This window comes from Macrosteles quadrilineatus, unplaced genomic scaffold, assembly GCF_028750875.1.
Source record: "Macrosteles quadrilineatus isolate MER2022 unplaced genomic scaffold, UCM_ALF_1.0 Scaffold_1__1_contigs__length_201487025, whole genome shotgun sequence".
Taxonomy (NCBI): Eukaryota; Metazoa; Arthropoda; class Insecta; order Hemiptera; family Cicadellidae; genus Macrosteles; species Macrosteles quadrilineatus.
In genome coordinates this window covers 153678743-153698262 of record NW_026542594.1, presented here as the reverse complement: position 1 = coordinate 153698262, position 19520 = coordinate 153678743, and the positions used below count along the sequence as shown (strand labels likewise).

At 35.3% G+C, this 19520-nt stretch overlaps 1 protein-coding gene and 1 long non-coding RNA gene across 2 annotated transcripts in view; both read right to left on the bottom strand.

Annotated features, from left to right (window-relative positions):
• Positions 1-2682: 2682 nt before the first annotated feature.
• Positions 2683-6658, bottom strand: LOC128983028 (uncharacterized). The gene is made up of 2 exons (XR_008489781.1): positions 6545-6658; positions 2683-4378 (listed from the first exon to the last, which is right to left on the bottom strand). It is a non-coding gene; the product is annotated as an uncharacterized LOC128983028 (long non-coding RNA).
• Positions 6659-8876: 2218 nt separating this feature from the next.
• LOC129001667 (uncharacterized) overlaps positions 8877-19520 on the bottom strand; it is a 129348-nt gene continuing 118704 nt past the window's right edge. Inside the window, exons 2-6 of the mRNA XM_054429048.1 lie at positions 15841-16215; positions 14956-15088; positions 11838-12007; positions 10694-10717; positions 8877-8971 (exon numbers count right to left, since the gene is read on the bottom strand). Of these exons, the coding sequence (XP_054285023.1) occupies positions 8877-8971; positions 10694-10717; positions 11838-12007; positions 14956-15088; positions 15841-16215 (797 nt within the window). The remainder of the gene's footprint in view (positions 8972-10693; positions 10718-11837; positions 12008-14955; positions 15089-15840; positions 16216-19520) is intronic.

The window sequence follows — 19520 nt, the reverse complement described above, 5'->3', positions numbered from 1 at the left end:
TGGTTGTTAAGAACGTGACAAACATTAATTTAAAAGTCACAAAAAGTTACAAATAGTTCAAACTGCAGTTAGATGAAGCAATATATAATCATAACTGAATTAATTCCGAAATTAATTGATATCTACATTGAGTAATGGCCTCTAGTGTCACACAGCACGAAGAACATTAGCCATTAGCAACACGCTAGTGACGTAAAGCTGTATTGGAATACAGTTTTTATGGCTACACGATCTATATCGGACGGTTATTTATAATGCAGCTAATGCAATTAATGGGCAGAGATAACAATATCTTTAGCATTAGATGTCAGATTAAATGGAGTAATTTCCTTAGTTTCTAACAGGCTGAGGTAAGTAAATGGTGGAATCGCGTGTGTGACACGAGTTACGTTGCCTACAAGGGACACGACTGCCAGGGCTGGACAATTAACTATACTATTGGCATCGCAAATATAGGCTGTTATGCCTGTACAGGTGTCACTCCAAATACTAGAAGGGATTTGTAGGGTGTTCATGTAACCATTACTTTAATTAATTAGAATTATAACCAATAGTTCAACGCGCCCCCTCCCCCACAAAAGAATAAATCAAAGCTACAGCTTAAAATACGTGTTACCAAAGATCGTAGGAAATTCAACTATGGCCAATTTTAAAGCTGGAAGTTTTTTTTTAGAATCATTCAACAGTAATCAGCTGTTTCATTGTTGTTAGCATTGTTGAATGTTTAAAACATATGGAGTTACGGTTGAAAGTACAGTATTGGATGGTTTGTAGAGACGAAATCTGTGGTAAAAGTGCAACAAAGATTTCGACTGTCTTCAATCTAAATCCACCACTAAATCCATCCAGAAACAGTGATGGTATCACAGTAAAAGGATTCTGTAAACATCGGCCATAACAAGGTTACGTAAGGCCTCAGCTATTAAATGAAGCTTTAATCAGCATTTGAGATTCATATCTTCAAATCCTTACAAAGTCACTTCGAACTGCTAAACATGAGTTATCTAGATATAGGTCTAGTTTTCACAGCGCTCATCACAAGATACTACACTTTCGAGCATATATAGGCTTCAAGTTTTGCTATATTTGGAGCCCAATGACATTCTAACAGTTCCGTAAAGATTTTGCGAGTGATATGCTGGATATAGTTGACGAAGACAGCAAGTTAAAAAAAAAATTATGAAGCAACCTTCTAAATTTCTGGAAGGGTCGCGTTGGTCCCATATGGTAGCCCCCTAGATCTTCAGACGTTACCCCATGTGATTTTGTGGGTTTGTGAAAAATCAAGTGTATCGCTCACCAATCGCAAACATAGATGAACTTTAGGAAAGCCTATGGAAAATATCCAATGAAATGCACCTCAATCAGGAAGTGAGAGCTTAAAAGCCCGACATGACTTTCTTACATTAAATAAAGCTGGGTTTTCCTAGGAACGGAAGTAGAGCTCCCTTTCCGCCCCCAGGAAAACCCAGGCTAACTGTAAACACATAGAGAGGTTAGGTGGTGAAACCATTTTAGGGAAACTTTAGAAGTTAACCTGTTAACTTTAATAGTAGTACTTTTAATAGAGTTTATACCCGTTTACTTTTTATACGTTCTTTTTAGGACACACAGTACCAATATACATTCGGGTATTTTTCGAAAAGCACCACTGATATCAAAGTATTGTTATTGAGTAGAGGTGTAAATGGTAATAAATAAGTTTGCACTCTATGCTAAAAATCGTGTATTTATGTTTATGACCGTATTAATTAAGATGTATTCCAACCCAATGAGCTATTATAATGGAAAATCCGTATTAATAGTTAATCCTTATTAAATTACTATTTTACATAAGACCATTTTTTTAAACCAGCCGGTTCAGTCCAGTTCTCAGAATTGAAAAGATTCACTTAACGACATTGTTTTTATTACCAAACAACACGGGTACTAACGGACCAATGAGGTTAAGGATTGAGAAAAAATCATTAAAATTGTAATGATTCAAACTTCAACTAATCAGCTATTCAGTCCAATTCAATTGTTAATGAGTGGTGCAATTAGTGTTTGATAAAATGATTCGTTGCATCACTGTCAGTGGCAAAGAGAGGTTATAAACGAAAACATAACCTCTTTTAGAAGCTATGAGTAGTGATTGTTAGGTAAAGTAGTGTATAAAACTCGCGTAAATAGTCTTAACGACACTCTTAGAAGTTTTTAAGGCACTCGCCAAGGCTCGTACCTTAAATTTTGTAGTCGTGTCGTTAACACTATCTTTATGCGATCGTCGCGTTAGCTTCTATTGCGCAAGTCACACACGTCATACGTAAAATAGTTACAGTATGTTTTTCGTATTTTCAAATGTTCACTTTTGTAGTGACAAAATCAACGATGTTCTAGGTTGAATAAAACGCTTAAGGACAACTTAAACATGGTTTTATTATAATTATTATTAAAATGTAATATTTACATCGAAGAAGGGTTTATCAATTTGATATTTTACAAGAATTGTTGGAGACAGAGCCTACCTATAATATGAGCCTTAAAACTTTTCAAATGTAAAATACATTTTCCTTTCTCAAACAATTATTATCAACATAGCTATGAAAATATATTTCATGATCAAATATAATGTTTTTCAAATTTACAGGTTAAACTATAATTTATTGTTCATGGTTTTGTCCCGTCTGATTGTTTCATTGAGAAGTTTGAAATTAGAATATCAATCTTTAGCAATACCTTACAAATAATATACGAACGAGGAAGACCTTTAAGATCCATATATAAAAATAAAAATTTATATGGCTACATTCTTACTAATGTACGTAAATCCAATTATTTATTGAATATTTTAAACCTGTTTGTGGTGAATTCACACAATATCCACAAACCATATTTCCTTATACGAGTATCGAAATGAAATTATGTTACAATGTTTCATTTAAACCTATATAATTCATTATGTATATTAAAATTGCAAAATTAAGTTTAATTTTGCTTGGACAAACAAGTGTTTAGTAAAAAGTCAGAAGATTTTTACATTTTCTATTCAACAATGACATTGATTCGTGTATTTTGAAAAATACACAAATAAGCGGGAAAGTGTGATAATAAAACAAATAAGATTCCATGAACTATTTAAATGTAATATTTATTTAAGAGAGAACATTGAAAATAACACTTTTTACAAATTGCGACAATTCTAAAACATTTTTTGAATTAACAATTGTGTACCGTTACTTCAATATTCAATTGTAGACCATTTATTTATTTTTTGTTAAGAAATTTTCAAAACGGCATATTAAAATATTTTTAAATATACATGAAATCACACGTGAAGAAAACTGAAATAGACAATGAGCTGTAGATTTTATATCAATTGTGAAATAGCTCCTGAGTCTAGCGGTGGAAAAATATATTTCACAGTAAAATATGTAACAACCAGTACCTAACTGAAAACACTCCAAAAACAATAATTAAAACGTGTGACATAAAATAAAATAAATAAATCTGTTTCTCATCTGCTATAACATTAAGTTTTGAAGTATTTCAAATCCACGTAATAATACGGTGAATAAGCTTAGAAAGTCTGAGTTGTAATTCTTCATATTTGAACGTTGCAAACCTTCTTCGAGCCACAAGCCTTCGTAAAAGTATACAGTAACATTTATTTGATTATAGCTTTGAAATAAACAAGAGTTTGGAATATGCACCACAATTGCTATAATATGCCTACTTGTGAACGTGTAGCGGATTTAAACTATATTTTTTTAGTAAATAATCACCATTTTCGTATTGCACCAACATTTAAAACGTACATCACTATTTTTTGACAAAAACACATAAACTTCGAAGCCTCAATACAGAAATGTAAAAGTCACTAGCAATACCCTGTATTTATAAAAGGAATACAATTTATTGTAGGAATGCTCACATTTAAACATACTAATATAGTATTAAAATAGGTCTTAGTATATAAATATTATATTTTAAAATACAGTACAAGCTATATACATAGCATTTTACATATTTACAAGAAATACACTGTTAACTATAATGGAAGAATATTATTAAATCTAAGTATTTTTAATTCATTGATAAAAAACGTATAACGCTCGATTGTTCTAAAAATGTAAAACCCTACTTTTATTCTAAATAATAAACTTAATATATTTAAGAATGCTATGTTGACACTCAATGTTAAATTTAAAATACTTTTTTTTACAGTTCGTATGGTATCCTATTTGTATCATACTTTCCCCGAGACACGGAAATAAAGTTTTTTCTGTTATTTACACTTTATTTGGTAACACCTGTACAATATAAATTAAAGAGTATTTGATGAAGACTTCAGTAGTGGGAAGGCTTTAAGACACCCCCTCTGGATCCGCCTTGAGACCTGTGGGACAAAACGTTATTAAGTCACAAATAAATACAGAACGTCTAATGGTTTCATTGTAGGCCTACTTTTCATACATCAATAATATTATAATATGCACTGGGAGGCCTTCACAGTAATGGGGGGTGTTTAACCTAAAATTAATCTGAACAGCGAGGTAAATTTTGTTTTTTGGCGTTGGCTAACCTGGATATGTGGCTGTATTCTTTTTCTACATGTGATTCATTGTTTCTACATCATTTGCAACAAATTGGAGGTTATGTTTGCGTTTCCATGTGGTTAGTGTTATTTTTATCCGTATTTTGTGGTTTTAAAAACCGTTCTGGATAATTTGGGGAGTGCTTAGTTAATTTACAATAAGTATTGGATATGGATCTAACTCCTAGAAAAAGATGCAAGATAATAGCCTTAAAAGAACATACTTCTTTCACTCAAAGACAAATAGCCGAGCAATGTGGGGTTAGTTTAGGCACTGTAAATTACATCATTAAATTAAAAAACCCAACTGGATCAATTTCCCCTAAAATAAAAGGTGTTTGTGGAAGAAAAAGAAAAACGACGGCTAAAGATGATGCAATGTTGCTTATAAACAGTAAAATTCACCCTGAAAAAAAAATAGCTTTGAGCTTAAAAAAGGTTTAGAGGCCGCTGGTGTTAATATTCATGACTCTACAGTTAGAAGACATCTTTTGGCTGTTAACAGAAAAGCAAGAAGGCCAAGAAAAAAACAGCTGTTAACAGCAGCTATAAAAAACGATTGGCTTGGGTGAAAAAATAAAAATTTTGGAAAGCTGAGAATTGGAGGAAAGTTTTATTTTCGGATGAAAGTCATTTTGTAGTCCAAGGTACAAAGTTGTCCCATGTACGAAGGTCAGATAATGAAGCTTTGTCACCAAAACATTTGCAACAAACAGTAAAGCACCCAGTTAAAAAAATGTTTTGGGGTTGTTTTTCGTATCAAGGGCTAGGACCGTTGGTGTCTATAACTGGAATGATGAATAGTGTAAAATATATCCCTATTTTACAAGGTAGAGTAATTCTTGAACTAGAAAAAAAAAAAAAAAAAAAAAACTGAAAATTACCATTAAAGTGAAATATCTTGTTTTTCAACAAGATCTTGCACCCTGTCACGCATCCAAAGCAGTTAAGGAATTTATGAATGAAAAAGGTATTTTGTGCTTGGAGTGGCCTGGAAACTCGCCTGACATCAACCCCATAGAAAATCTCTGGGCAATTTGCAAAAACAGATTAAGAAAGAAGGATTGCACAACAAAAGAGAAGATGATTTCTGCACTCATTCAAGTTTGGTTCCATGATCCTGAAATTCAAGAAATGTGCAAGAAATTAGTTGATTCAATGCCAAAAAGACTTGAAATGGTAAAACAAGCAAAAGGAGGTCACACTAAGTACTATGTCAATATTTATTTATGTAATATGTCAACATTTATGTAATTAAGCTAATAAATGTTTGTTTTGAACTGAAAATGGGTTTGTTCAGATTAATTTGCACATGACTGGTCTTTTACATGATAGTTCATTATCTTTTAGTTAGATTACACGATGTCATATTCGTCAATAAAATTCTGATTTACTCTTTCGTACAAATAACGTAGGCCTAATCTCAAATCTAAAATTGATTGGTATTAAAAAGTAAACGGTGTTATAATAATGTAACCGGTTGCTATTATATTATTAATATATTATTAAAAATTATATTATTAAGTTATATTATTAAAAATTAAAAAGATGTAGTGTGGTTTCAAATATTAGATAAATATGTATCAAAATAAATCATGATTTATTTTGATACATACGAAAGTTTGGTTTTACCTAATGCATTGTCATACCAGAAATATAAGGAATTTGAAGAATTGTTTCAAAGCCGTATAATTTAATCCTTGGCGATAATCTACAAACGTATGTTGTTTGTTGGGTAAGTAAAGTCCCCTTGATGTAGGTGCTGAATAAAAGATTAACCCATTGTCTGTGTTAACCTACTTAAACGGTAAGCATCTTAAAAACACAAAACTGTAAAACAAATCTACCTTATCTAGACTATTCGTAATTAAGATCCATTTTTCATGAATTTATTTAGTAGTGAACTATGACACTACATAAAACCTTTATACACATTTGTATGGGGAAACAATAATATAGTGAAAGTACCTAATAGAGTGTTGGTGATACTAGAACACCCCTGGCCTCAACATGAGCCTCAGCCACAGTACCAGTGACGTCAGTACTACTGTCGCACTCTGCGTCGCCGCCGCTCTGTTGCTTACTGTGAACAAACGTTACAACCGTGATAAACTACCATGATAAACGACATACTGCTGCTGCTACTAGAACACCCCTGGCCTCAACATGAGCCTCAGCCACAGTACCAGTGACGTCAGTACTACTGTCGCACTCTGCGTCGCCGCCGCTCTGTTGCTTACTGTGAACAAACGTTACAACCGTGATAAACTACCATGATAAACGACATACTGCTGCTGCTACTAGAACACCCCTGGCCTCAACATGAGCCTCAGCCACAGTACCAGTGACGTCAGCACTACTGTCGCACTCTGCGTCACCGCCGCTCTGTTGCTTACTGTGAACAAACGTTACAACCGTGATAAACTACCATGATAAACGACATACTGCTGCTGCTACTAGAACACCCCTGGCCTCAACATGAGCCTCAGCCACAGCACCAGTGACGTCAGCACTACTGTCGCACTCTGCGTCGCCGCTGCTCTGTTGCTTACTGTGAACAAACGTTACAACCGTGGTGAACATGATAAACGACATACTGCTGCTGCTACTAGAACACCCCTGGCCTCAACATGAGCCTCAGTCACAGTACCAGTGCCGTCAGCACTACTGTCGCACTCTGCGTCGCCGCTGCTCTGTTGCTTACTGTGAACAAACGTTACAACCGTGATAAACTACCATGATAAACGACATACTGCTGCTGCTACTAGAACACCCCTGGCCTCAACATGAGCCTCAGCCACAGTACCAGTGACGTCAGCACTACTGTCGCACTCTGCGTTGCCGCTGCTCTGTTGCTTACTGTGAACAAACGTTACAACCGTGATAAACTACCATGATAAACGACATACTGCTGCTGCTACTAGAACACCCCTGGCCTCAACATGAGCCTCAGCCACAGTACCAGTGACGTCAGCACTACTGTCGCACTCTGCGTTGCCGCCGCTCTGTTGCTTACTGTGAACAAACGTTACAACCGTGATAAACTACCATGATAAACGACATACTGCTGCTGCTACTAGAACACCCCTGGCCTCAACATGAGCCTCAGCCACAGCACCAGTGACGTCAGCACTACTGTCGCACTCTGCGTTGCCGCCGCTCTGTTGCTTACTGTGAACAAACGTTACAACCGTGGTAAACATGATAAACGACATACTGCTGCTGCTACTAGAACACCCCTGGCCTCAACATGAGCCTCAGCCACAGCACCAGTGACGTCAGCACTACTGTCGCACTCTGCGTTGCCGCTGCTCTGTTGCTTACTGTGAACAAACGTTACAACCGTGATAAACTACCATGATAAACGACATACTGCTGCTGTTACTAGAACACCCCTGGCCTCAACATGAGCCTCAGTCACAGTACCAGTGACGTCAGCACTACTGTCGCACTCTGCGTTGCCGCTGCTCTGTTGCTTACTGTGAACAAACGTTACAACCGTGATAAACTACCATGATAAACGACATACGGCTGCTGTTACTAGAACACCCCTGGCCTCAACATGAGCCTCAGCCACAGCACCAGTGACGTCAGCACTACTGTCGCACTCTGCGTTGCCGCCGCTCTGTTGCTTACTGTGAACAAACGTTACAACCGTGGTAAACATGATAAACGACATACTGCTGCTGCTACTAGAACACCCCTGGCCTCAACATGAGCCTCAGCCACAGCACCAGTGACGTCAGCACTACTGTCGCACTCTGCGTCACCGCCGCTCTGTTGCTTACTGTGAACAAACGTTACAACCGTGGTGAACATGATAAACGACATACTGCTGCTGCTACTAGAACACCCCTGGCCTCAACATGAGCCTCAGCCACAGCACCAGTGACGTCAGTACTACTGTCGCACTCTGCGTCACCGCCGCTCTGTTGCTTACTGTGAACAAACGTTACAACCGTGGTGAACATGATAAACGACATACTGCTGCTGCTACTAGAACACCCCTGGCCTCAACATGAGCCTCAGCCACAGTACCAGTGACGCCAGCACTACTGTCGCACTCTGCGTTGCCGCCGCTCTGTTGCTTACTGTGAACAAACGTTACAACCGTGGTAAACATGATAAACGACATACTGCTGCTGCTACTAGAACACCCCTGGCCTCAACATGAGCCTCAGCCACAGCACCAGTGACGTCAGCACTACTGTCGCACTCTGCGTCACCGCCGCTCTGTTGCTTACTGTGAACAAACGTTACAACCGTGGTGAACATGATAAACGACATACTGCTGCTGCTACTAGAACACCCCTGGCCTCAACATGAGCCTCAGCCACAGTACCAGTGACGCCAGCACTACTGTCGCACTCTGCGTTGCCGCCGCTCTGTTGCTTACTGTGAACAGACGTTACAACCGTGGTGAACAGACATAATAACTATTTGATACCTAACAAGTGTTTCTGTTCCAAGTATATACGTCACCGATTCAAGCTGTTTAAAGATTTTTTAGAGGTGTAAATATTTATTTGTGGGTTAATAGCGCAAAATACCTCATTGGCGCTCGAGAGCTGTATATGGCTTCACGAAGCTTTAGCTGAGTGTTGCTATAGAATTCGAGATCGATAATGGCTGTTTGTGCTCATAATACACACAATATTTATAACACACAGGTAAACTTTTTAGTTGCAAATAAAGTGTAATTTGGGTTATGTTTGCTCTTTTCTCAAGCACTCACTTATTTTAGAACAGTGAAATCTTTACAACGGTGAAATCAGAGGGAATAAAGTGAAAATAAGCTATTTTGTCATATTTTTACAGTTTTGCAATGTGATATTTCCGTTAGTGGTAAAAAAACCGATCTTATTGGTTTAATCGTTATAAATGGTTATAATTCCAACAACTAAGTACATAAAGTATGTAGACTATCATCATTAGTTAATATACTTACTTTAGTCAATAATAGATCGATAACTTCATAAACTGTCTTGAGCTAATCACCAAACGAAAGATGTTAAATAAAATGGATTTTTAATTTATTTACTTTAAAATCGTCCATTTTTTTCGCAAAACTATACAGGGTGATTGAAACAAGTGTGCCAGCCGTTTTATTTGAAAACTATAAAGCTGGGTTTTCCTAGACGCGGAGTCGGCCAGCGGAGAGCGGACAACGGAGAGCGGAATTGAAATTAACATGGCATTCCGCTCCGCTGCTAGGAAAACAGTAACATTAAATTACCTAAGACAAGCTGAGTCCGCTCTCCGTTGTCCGCTCTCCGCTGGCCGACTCCGCGTCTAGGAAAACCCAGCTTAAGAGATATCAAAAAAAGTTAAATGGTAAGTGCCTTGGACTTTTTATTAAAAAAATTGTAGTAAAGTCGAAAAAATTTTTTTTGCCGCAAATTTTTCAATATGGCCTCCAACTTTGAATTTTCTTATGGAACACCCTGTATTTTATGATGTATTCTGGTAGAAAATGTAATTTTAAGACGATTTTATTCTTGTGATTTTTTTTATAAACCTAACTGTTTCAAAGATAATAATGGTTTAAGTTGTGAAATTTTTAATGGTTTTCGAATAAAACAGCTGGCATGCTTGCTTAGGCCTTCATCGAAACTCTTTCTCATGCAGAAATTTCAAAACTTTAACCATTATTATCTTTGAAACGGTTAGGTTTATGAAAAAAATTACAAGAATTAAATCGTCTTAAAATTACATTTTCTACTAGAATACATCCTAAAATACAGGGTGTTCCATAAGAAAAATCTAATTTGGCGGCCATATTGGAAAAATGGCGTCTAAAATAATTTTTTTGACTCGACTAAAATTTTTTAAATAAAAAATCCAAGGCATTTACCATTTAACTTTTTTTGATATCTCGTATAGTTTTCAAATAAAACAGCTGGCACACTTATATCAATCACCCTGTATACTATGTACTATAAACTATAAACTATGTATTTATACATGAAGTTTAAATGTTAGGCCAATTTTTACAATATTAACCATAAGAATGGTAATGGCATACTTATTCATCTATTATTCATCAGAATGCTTAATGTAGAGGTTCCAGGTAATCACATAGATTAAAGACTATTACGAAAACTAAGAACAACTTACCACTAGAAAGGCTCTCTACGCTGCCTGTAACAAAATATTTGAATTTATTAATAAAACGTTACGCATTAAATCGTACAATAGCTATGGTTAAGTATACTACTACCCCATATATACTGGATGTTGAAATACCAGGAACTATTTAATGCATGTGGATAAAAAATGTTAACTTGTGAAGCTTGAGTTGGTAACCAAACTTCAAACAATGATTAATAGCAATCCAATATAAAACTAACATTTCCCTTTAAAGAACTTAAGATACAATTTTAAATAAGCTTAAATGCGGCAAATGTATCTGTATAAACAGCGTACGAGCTCACACACCATTAATCTTCATTCAAGGTACAGCAAAGGTGGCTCAGTTGAGCTTACAATCTGCTAACCTCATACGTTCATTCATGACTACTCAAGCGGCTCGGCATTTCACATACATCTTCCTAGTTTTATAAACCAATGATTCTCACATGAACGTATTTTATTTTCTTCATTCAAGATGTTAAAACAGAACACTATAAATCAAATTATTATGATTGTGGCCGTGTGTGATTATAGCTTGGACAACAAATATACAAATTTGAAACTGAGTTTAAAAGAAATCTTGTCGTGGATAATTTACAACGTTAAGACAGTTTTTATTAAGAATAGTTTTTACTACTAGGCCTAAATTTATTGCGAACTTAGAGTACAAAGATACTTTACGTGCGCCCTCAGCAAGCGATACCCCCAAGGTATATGTTGCTGTCGTGTGTTCATTTTATTGTTTTGGTAGCCAAGTGGTTATAGTGTTTGCATTGAAACACAGAAAACATATCATATAACACCCCTAGTAACCACCTAAGTGGTTATAGTACAAGTAGTATGTTTTATGTGATTGAAATCAGAAGGTCGCTGGTACGATTCCAAGGGAGATCGTTTCCAAACCCCAATTCCGTTTTGTCATTGGGCTAATGCTGCTATCTAACATAAAGTTTGACGTTACCATTGGCATAGATAACACAAAAAATATAAAACAAATGACCAGAAAGTGGCAGTAGCCATAGTTAGAATACTCCACACCATAGGTAAGGATTAGATTTTTTATTATGGTGTTTATGAAGAGAAAAGAAAATTGATAGAAAAATCGTAATTTACACAGCCCAGTGATTACCTGGGTAATATGTAACACTCTTCCTCCGCTTGTAGGAGGTGTGCGGTATGTACAGTTCACAGTAGAACACTGTAGGCGTGTCCAGGTACTCGTCTTGCAACGTGGTTGTAGCCTCTATGTCGTAGTGGTAATCACGTGGTATAGTCTCCACTCTGGCAGCTACCTCAACACTGCAAAGCAACAATGTAAAGTAACCAATCTACCATGTAATGTGGTTGTAGCCTCTATGTCGAAGTGGTAATCACGTGGTATAGTCTCCACTCTGGCAGCTACCTCAACACTGCAAAGCAACAATGTAAAGTAACCAATCTACCATGTAATGTGGTTGTAGCCTCTATGTCGTAGTGGTAATCACGTGGTATAGTCTCCACTCTGGCAGCTACCTCAACACTGCAAAGCAACAATGTAAAGTAACCAATCTACCAAGTAACGTGGTTGTAGCCTCTATGTCGAAGTGGTAATCACGTGGTATAGTCTCCACTCTGGCAGCTACCTCAACACTGCAAAGCAACAATGTAAAGTAACCAATCTACCATGTAATGTGGTTGTAGCCTCTATGTCGTAGTGGTAATCACGTGGTATAGTCTCCACTCTGGCAGCTACCTCAACACTGCAAAGCAACAATGTAAAGTAACCAATCTACCATGTAATGTGGTTGTAGCCTCTATGTCGAAGTGGTAATCACGTGGTATAGTCTCCACTCTGGCAGCTACCTCAACACTGCAAAGCAACAATGTAAAGTAACCAATCTACCATGTAATGTGGTTGTAGCCTCTATGTCGTAGTGGTAATCACGTGGTATAGTCTCCACTCTGGCAGCTACCTCAACACTGCAAAGCAACAATGTAAAGTAACCAATCTACCAAGTAACGTGGTTGTAGCCTCTATGTCGAAGTGGTAATCACGTGGTATAGTCTCCACTCTGGCAGCTACCTCAACACTGCAATACCAAGTATTGTTGTTGTGTTGTTGTGAGTTGCTTACAATGTAAAGTAAGCAATCTCCTTATAATCTAAAGAAAAAATAATTTTGTAAAATTAAGATCAATTCATATTGGTACTACAGAATTACCAATCTTACTACGACAGTAACGTTGTTTTACTATTGTGTTGGTAATGACGGGGTATAGTCTTAACTGAGTGAAACAATTTATACAAAATTGATGTTTTGTCAATCGTTCAACTCCGTTTCTCCCTTTATCAGTTTATAAAAAATTTACTTTTTTCACTTTACTTTGCTTTTTTCCAGTATCAAAAAATAATATAATCGTAGCTTAGCTACTTCAATAGATACTTAACAAAACTGATTGGAATATTTAAGTTATGAATTAATTACTTTTTTAAGTTGAAAAAGGTAAATATTTTCGACAAAATATTTAATAAAACTATGTTTGAAAGTATACACTCTGAATGTAAATTAAAATATGTCTAGTGGAAATATTCGTATAAAAGAATTGTTTTCACCTGGTCGGTTTTTGTAAAAGACTGCAGAAGAAGTTAAGTGGTAGGATAATAAGAAAGTGGTGATTGATTTAGATCAAATACTGCAATAGAAATTGTAGTATTATGTAATAACCATTTTTATGTATTTTTACTGTCTTCTAGTGAATAGTATAAGCGAAAATATATGCTTTAATATATGATTATTGCTATAACATACTTGCTATAACATTACTTGCTAATAATATTACTTGCTATAACATTCAATAAAATATAACACGCAAAATACCGTTAAAGAGATCATTAATATGGTATCGTCTCATCCTATAATTTATAATTAATTGTAAAAATACACAATACTTGCTTAAAAGTTAACTATAATATCATCAGTTCGTATTGCAAAAGATGTTTCCCTTCATTAGAATAATGTTCAGTAATAATAACTGATGGAATTTATAATTTAATGTGACAAAGAAGTCAGGAATATACGAGTACACGGGCAAACATTAGGAAAGTTAAGGTCGGGCTGCCTCAATGGCTGTGGGTTTGATCTCAATTAGGCAAATGAAGGTTATATTCTGACTGCCCATTGAAACCGATCCCCGCTTTGCGGTGTGCTTTAATGTATTTGTTCAAATAACTTACTAAGCCACCATTTTAGATTAGTTTTACAAGTTTATATATGCTGTGTTTAAGCTACAATAAGTGGATTTAGATAGTTTACATACTTATATCTCGTGTACAAATTTTAAGTAAAACAAAGGTAAAACTAAAAGAAATTAAATTAGGGTTTTTAGGTGCAATTACATTTTGTATATTATTTGAGGAACTAACTTAATTTTTACGATTAAAGTGTTGGAGCGTAGTTCTTACTGAGTGGTGCGTCAGAAACTTAACATTTCCATCACTCACTCAATGAAAAATTTGTCACTTTTAATTAGCCTACATTTAAAAAAGGTGGTATGAAGTCAATTCGACTTTTTCATGTAACTTTTACTATTGGTGAAGATAAATACAACTGGTTTGGGATATAATCTCCTACTATTATAAGAAGCTGCTCGAACACTACTTTCGTACATAACAAGGTTATTAAAGGGCCACGTTGATGATGCTGAACAACATCAGCTCCTCTATTGCTAACAGCTAGGATTATAAATTAGTTCATGATTGTTTCTATTTTGATTTAGTTACTTTTCTACAAATATATTTTAATTACAAAAAAATCTAACGTTTGACATTAAATTAAATTTGTTTGATACTCGTAGGGTGAGGCCTTTATAGAATTAGGGGGCGATTCCTACTACATTTTAAGTTATTAAAAGGACCATACATGAAGATAAAGCTAAATTTTACACAATGATTTAAACTATATAAACAATATACTACGTAATAATATTTTTGAAGAATTATATTTTTCATAAAGCCTGGTGTGATAAAAGAAAACTCGTGGTCTTAAATGTATAAGCTAGAATTTATCAAAACTATTTTATGCAATTTTTATTTCGGGGGAATAAACTTAATGACATTTATTAAATTAGTTTCATCGAATTAATTCATGAGAGGTGTGTGTAAGATCTACAACCTCTTCTTACCTCTATCTTATAATATTTATATTGTACAATACTGATTATATATATATATATATATATATTTATATATACAACAGAGATTATACTGACATTTCATGTGTGATGACGTCCTCTCGGTACAGCGTCATCTTGGGCTCAGGGAACACTCCGTTGGCTCTACAGGTGATGTTGACTCTCTCTAGGGGAGTGCGGGACTGTACCAGGTACAGGTGCTTCTCTGGCGCTGCCAACATCAACATCAGGTCACATGTTATACAACACATTGTAATGTCCTTGAAATAGCTACAGATAGAGTCAGTTATGTTAAATTACACGAATTATTTTATTTGAGCCCTTAGAATGATTTTCAGTAAACTCACAGGGGGCTTTAGGATTAAAACCCTTGATAAGTGTGTAGCGATTTCCAAGCTTTGCAAATCTATGAATAACCTAGGAACCTAGAAACCTAGAAATACTTGCCGTTTATAATTTATAATATTGAAGGGAACCTACTTTCACGGAAGTAATGCCCTTGTCTTATTTTTAAATACGCTAAGAGCTAACCTAACATTAAAACCAAACCTAACCTAAAAAATCACGTAAATCAACTAAATTTTCAACTAAAATCGTATTAATCAACTAAATTCTTAAAAGGACTCGAAAAATAATGATTAGTAAAAGGGAAATCATACTATTAAGGTGTTGTAAAAATATAGTGGTTAGAACAGATAAATTAAGTGTTTTCCGATCCTATTGACATCACAAGTTTTTTTAGTCTGCGTGAATCTCAAAGTTCTCCATGTGCATGTGTGTTTTTGATTAGGCTTGTCATAAATGTTTACTAATTGTAAAATGTTTGATATGCGTTTTACTGAAGTGTGAGACTGAAAGCTCTACCTCTTGATATTATTATGACCTAGTGTGTTTCGACTATTTGTCGGTTACAATTCTTCAGTTCGATAGTTTGATGGTATTTTATAGTTATAAATGCCCTACCTATGACAATCATCTTGCCGACCATGAAGTCCTCGTCCTCGAAGGTGGACACGGAACACTTGTACTCTCCGCTGAGCTCTGTGGTGGGTGTGAGGATGTAGAGGGCGCGGTGCATGGTAGACTCATGACTAGAGGCGCGGTAGTCCAGCCGCAGTCTACCCTTGAGTATCCCCAGGTCCTGGGGTCGCTGGCCGGGGATCCACTGGTACACCGGGGCCGGACCGTTGTTGAAGAACCACTTGACGACAAGGCCCGACGTGGTGGCAAGGTCTGACGGCGTCAAAGTGTACTCGCAGTCTAGGATGGCAGCTTCACTGGTGCCATTGCGTACCTCCTCCGGCACAAAGAGCTGTGTTATCTGTACTCCGCGGACGCCTGTCAACACAATGACACCAGTAAACAAACGAGAACAGCAGGGTTAACTAAAAAGTAAGAGGATAACATGTTTTACATGCATCAGCTATATCCAGTTGGCATGCATTAATTCCTTTCGAGTCAATCCTTTATCTTTAAAGATGGACTTGGATATGTAAAATTGCCTCACATTCACCCCAATTTGTCAAGACCCAGTCTTACCATAGTAAATGATAACACACCGAGTACGAGAGTTTTTAACACTGCCAAATATATTAACAAACATGGCTATTTGTGAGGGACTCGTATACATACATTGTATTCAAAGTTAATGAGTGTACGCTGTAACAGTTTTAACGTGAGACTGCTTCAGTGAGGTTGAGTCCGCATAACAAAGTGTAGGCCTAATAATAGTAGATACAATAGGACAATATGACCCCACTTTCGGCGTTTTTGGACCTAGGACTTTTGAATTTTTTTGGCGAAAAAACACCCAAAATAGGTAAAATATGATGGTTTTACCCTATTTTTGGCGTTTTAGAGGCTATATGGGGGCATTTTTTGGTTAAAAAATGTTATTAATACTGAAAAAACAAGCCTGGAAATGAAGAGCTTTTTTTGACCACTTTTTTTAAAACCCAGCTCTCGGCACGTGAACTCGGACGCGCTCCCGACCCATAGGTTACTTCTGATCCCCAGCGATGACAAACTAAAAGTCTTATGAAAAAATGTTAGAAACAAAAAATTGAGGAACATCTAATCATCTATACTTCTTCCACTGAAAGTTTTTCTCTGACCGAAAAATAAAAAAAATCCTCGCTTACTTACTTTTTCATGTTTGCTTTGAGTAACCTTTTTATATTTTCCTTAATTAATAATTATACAGTGGCATAAATTAAATTATATTTATATTGTATTAAACAGTAGTTTATGTAGAATTTTAATATATAAATTTTATGCTATAAATATTTTTTTTAGAAGCTAGACAAACATGTAAGTGATAGAAGGCGCATCACTTTGAACATCGTCATGCCCCCGACAGTGCCGTGCTGGTAATACCTAGAGTTTGAAACTATTGCTATTGTTGAAATTATATTATAGCACATTTACATACAAAAGAAACTGGTAAATGGTTTTAAATTGTTTAACTTTTTATGCTGTATTATTATGTTGAAGGCTATTTTGGTTGCTGGAATTTTAGCTGTTTTGTTGTATATCAAGCCTTTTTTTAGATATAAGTATTTTTAAACAATAAATCAGACCTTTATTTACTAATGCTATTATTATATTACAATGCATTGGCATACAAATGAAAATGGTTTGATTTATTTGTACTCATATAAAATAATATAATTCTTATGAGTTATAGGGATGTCTGGTGATTAAATCACAAATTTAGAATATTTAATAATGGACTTTTAAAATAATGGAATTAAGTATAGACTTATAACATTTTCATGATAACTGTTTGATTTATTTGTACTCATTTAAAATAATGTTAAAATAGTATTTGATTTTTATGTTGTATTATTGTTTTTTGTTGTTTAAAAGTTGGAACTAACATAGTGTACCTAAATTTAACCATTTGTCGTATCTCAAGCAGTTTTTGAGAAATAAGCATTTTAAAACGATAAAGTCACACCAGTAATGCATGGAGTTTGTAACCATTACCAACACTGATATTATGTTATAATACATTGTCATACAAATGGAACCATTTAATTTATTTACCAAATGGTATTCATATAAGTTTTAGATTTTTAAATTTTTACCCTGTATTATTGTTTTATATCAAAAGTTGAAATCAATGTAGTGTGCCTAAATATGTTTATTTACTGTATCTCAAGCAAATAGATAGAATAGGATAAAGAGGTGTTTTTGGTGTTTTACCTATGAGAATAACATGGGGAGATTTTAAGCCACTTTTTAAAAAATCGTGCTTATTTATACATTTCTATATAAATGTCCAACTCCAAAAATATTTTCAATCCATATTAATGTCTGTATCATGTGAGATTTGTACCAGTTGGTTTGAAATATTTATAAATATAATGTGTTGCTGGAATCACCTTAAATGGCAAGAAACACATAGTGTTGGGACCTCTGGTAAAATATTGGATTTTTTCTAGTTTGGATTAAATATTTGTGAAAAATTGAAAAAATATGTTTTTTACTCAACTATTTTAGCGTCTTGAAACATGTATTACCGAGGAATCAGGCAAATATTTCGTGCCGAAATTATATTTTACCTTACGTGAGAACTTGGAATCATTATTTAAACTCAGTCCTGCTCCACAGTATCATTGCAGGCTTGCTTCTTGTCCCAAGTGGTGAATTGTGTACAGTTTATGTGTGGTGCAAAGACTGGGTTTTCTTTTTAGTTGTGACCAGCTTGTTCCTAAGATGCTAGATGGTATCCACTTTGCCTCTGAACATAAGCAAATTGTAATCTTCAGTTTAGGACTTAAAATTAATGTCGGATGCGATGCCTCTTTAATCGGAAGTTTGGGTTGTGATGAGCTCAACCCCTATCACCAATATCAGCATAGATCCATTGAACTATTATGTGTTATTGTACTTTGTGCTGATTAATATGTGTTTGGTAAATTAGCATGGCACAACACACAATCCCACATCTTGCTAATCGTAGTTGGTAGTTTAACTTAGCAACGATAATAACAAATTATTATGTCATTGCATTATTATGTCATGTCGGGGGTCTATTTGGTGGTCAAAGTAGAAGTAGGGAGCATTGACTTTCTACAATCATGATGAGATATCCAGCCAGAGCCTCAGACTGTAATAAAAAAATAGATGAAAATGCAAACTCTAAAGGCCCTGACGACCATGTTGTATACTTCCAGGCTGGAACAACCTTTACTTGGAATATTGTATATAAATTGTTTGTATACATAAGACTCTTTTAGTGAATGTACTCTTTGATGAAAATACAAAATAAAGATGAAAACTACTTTATGCAAAGAAGAGAAAGTAATTGTGAAGGGTAGCTACAAACAATTGCATTTTAGTGAGCAATGAAAGTTGCTATAATTATTGGGATTGTTTTGGGTAAGTTTATAGATATGCATTGTGTTTACAGGAATTAATCATAGTGGGGATGCCATTTACATCGAGACATATCGATTTAGTTAAAGTGATAAAACGAAGACCATGATAGTGGTGGATAAAGATTTTATTTGTTGAGCAATTGATATGAGAAGGAGTTTCTTGTTAAACAATAACCTGGAAAACCAATACAACATAATGCACTGTCATCCCTCATTGGTATTGTAACTTACAAGCTCTGTTGTTCTTTACTCATTTTC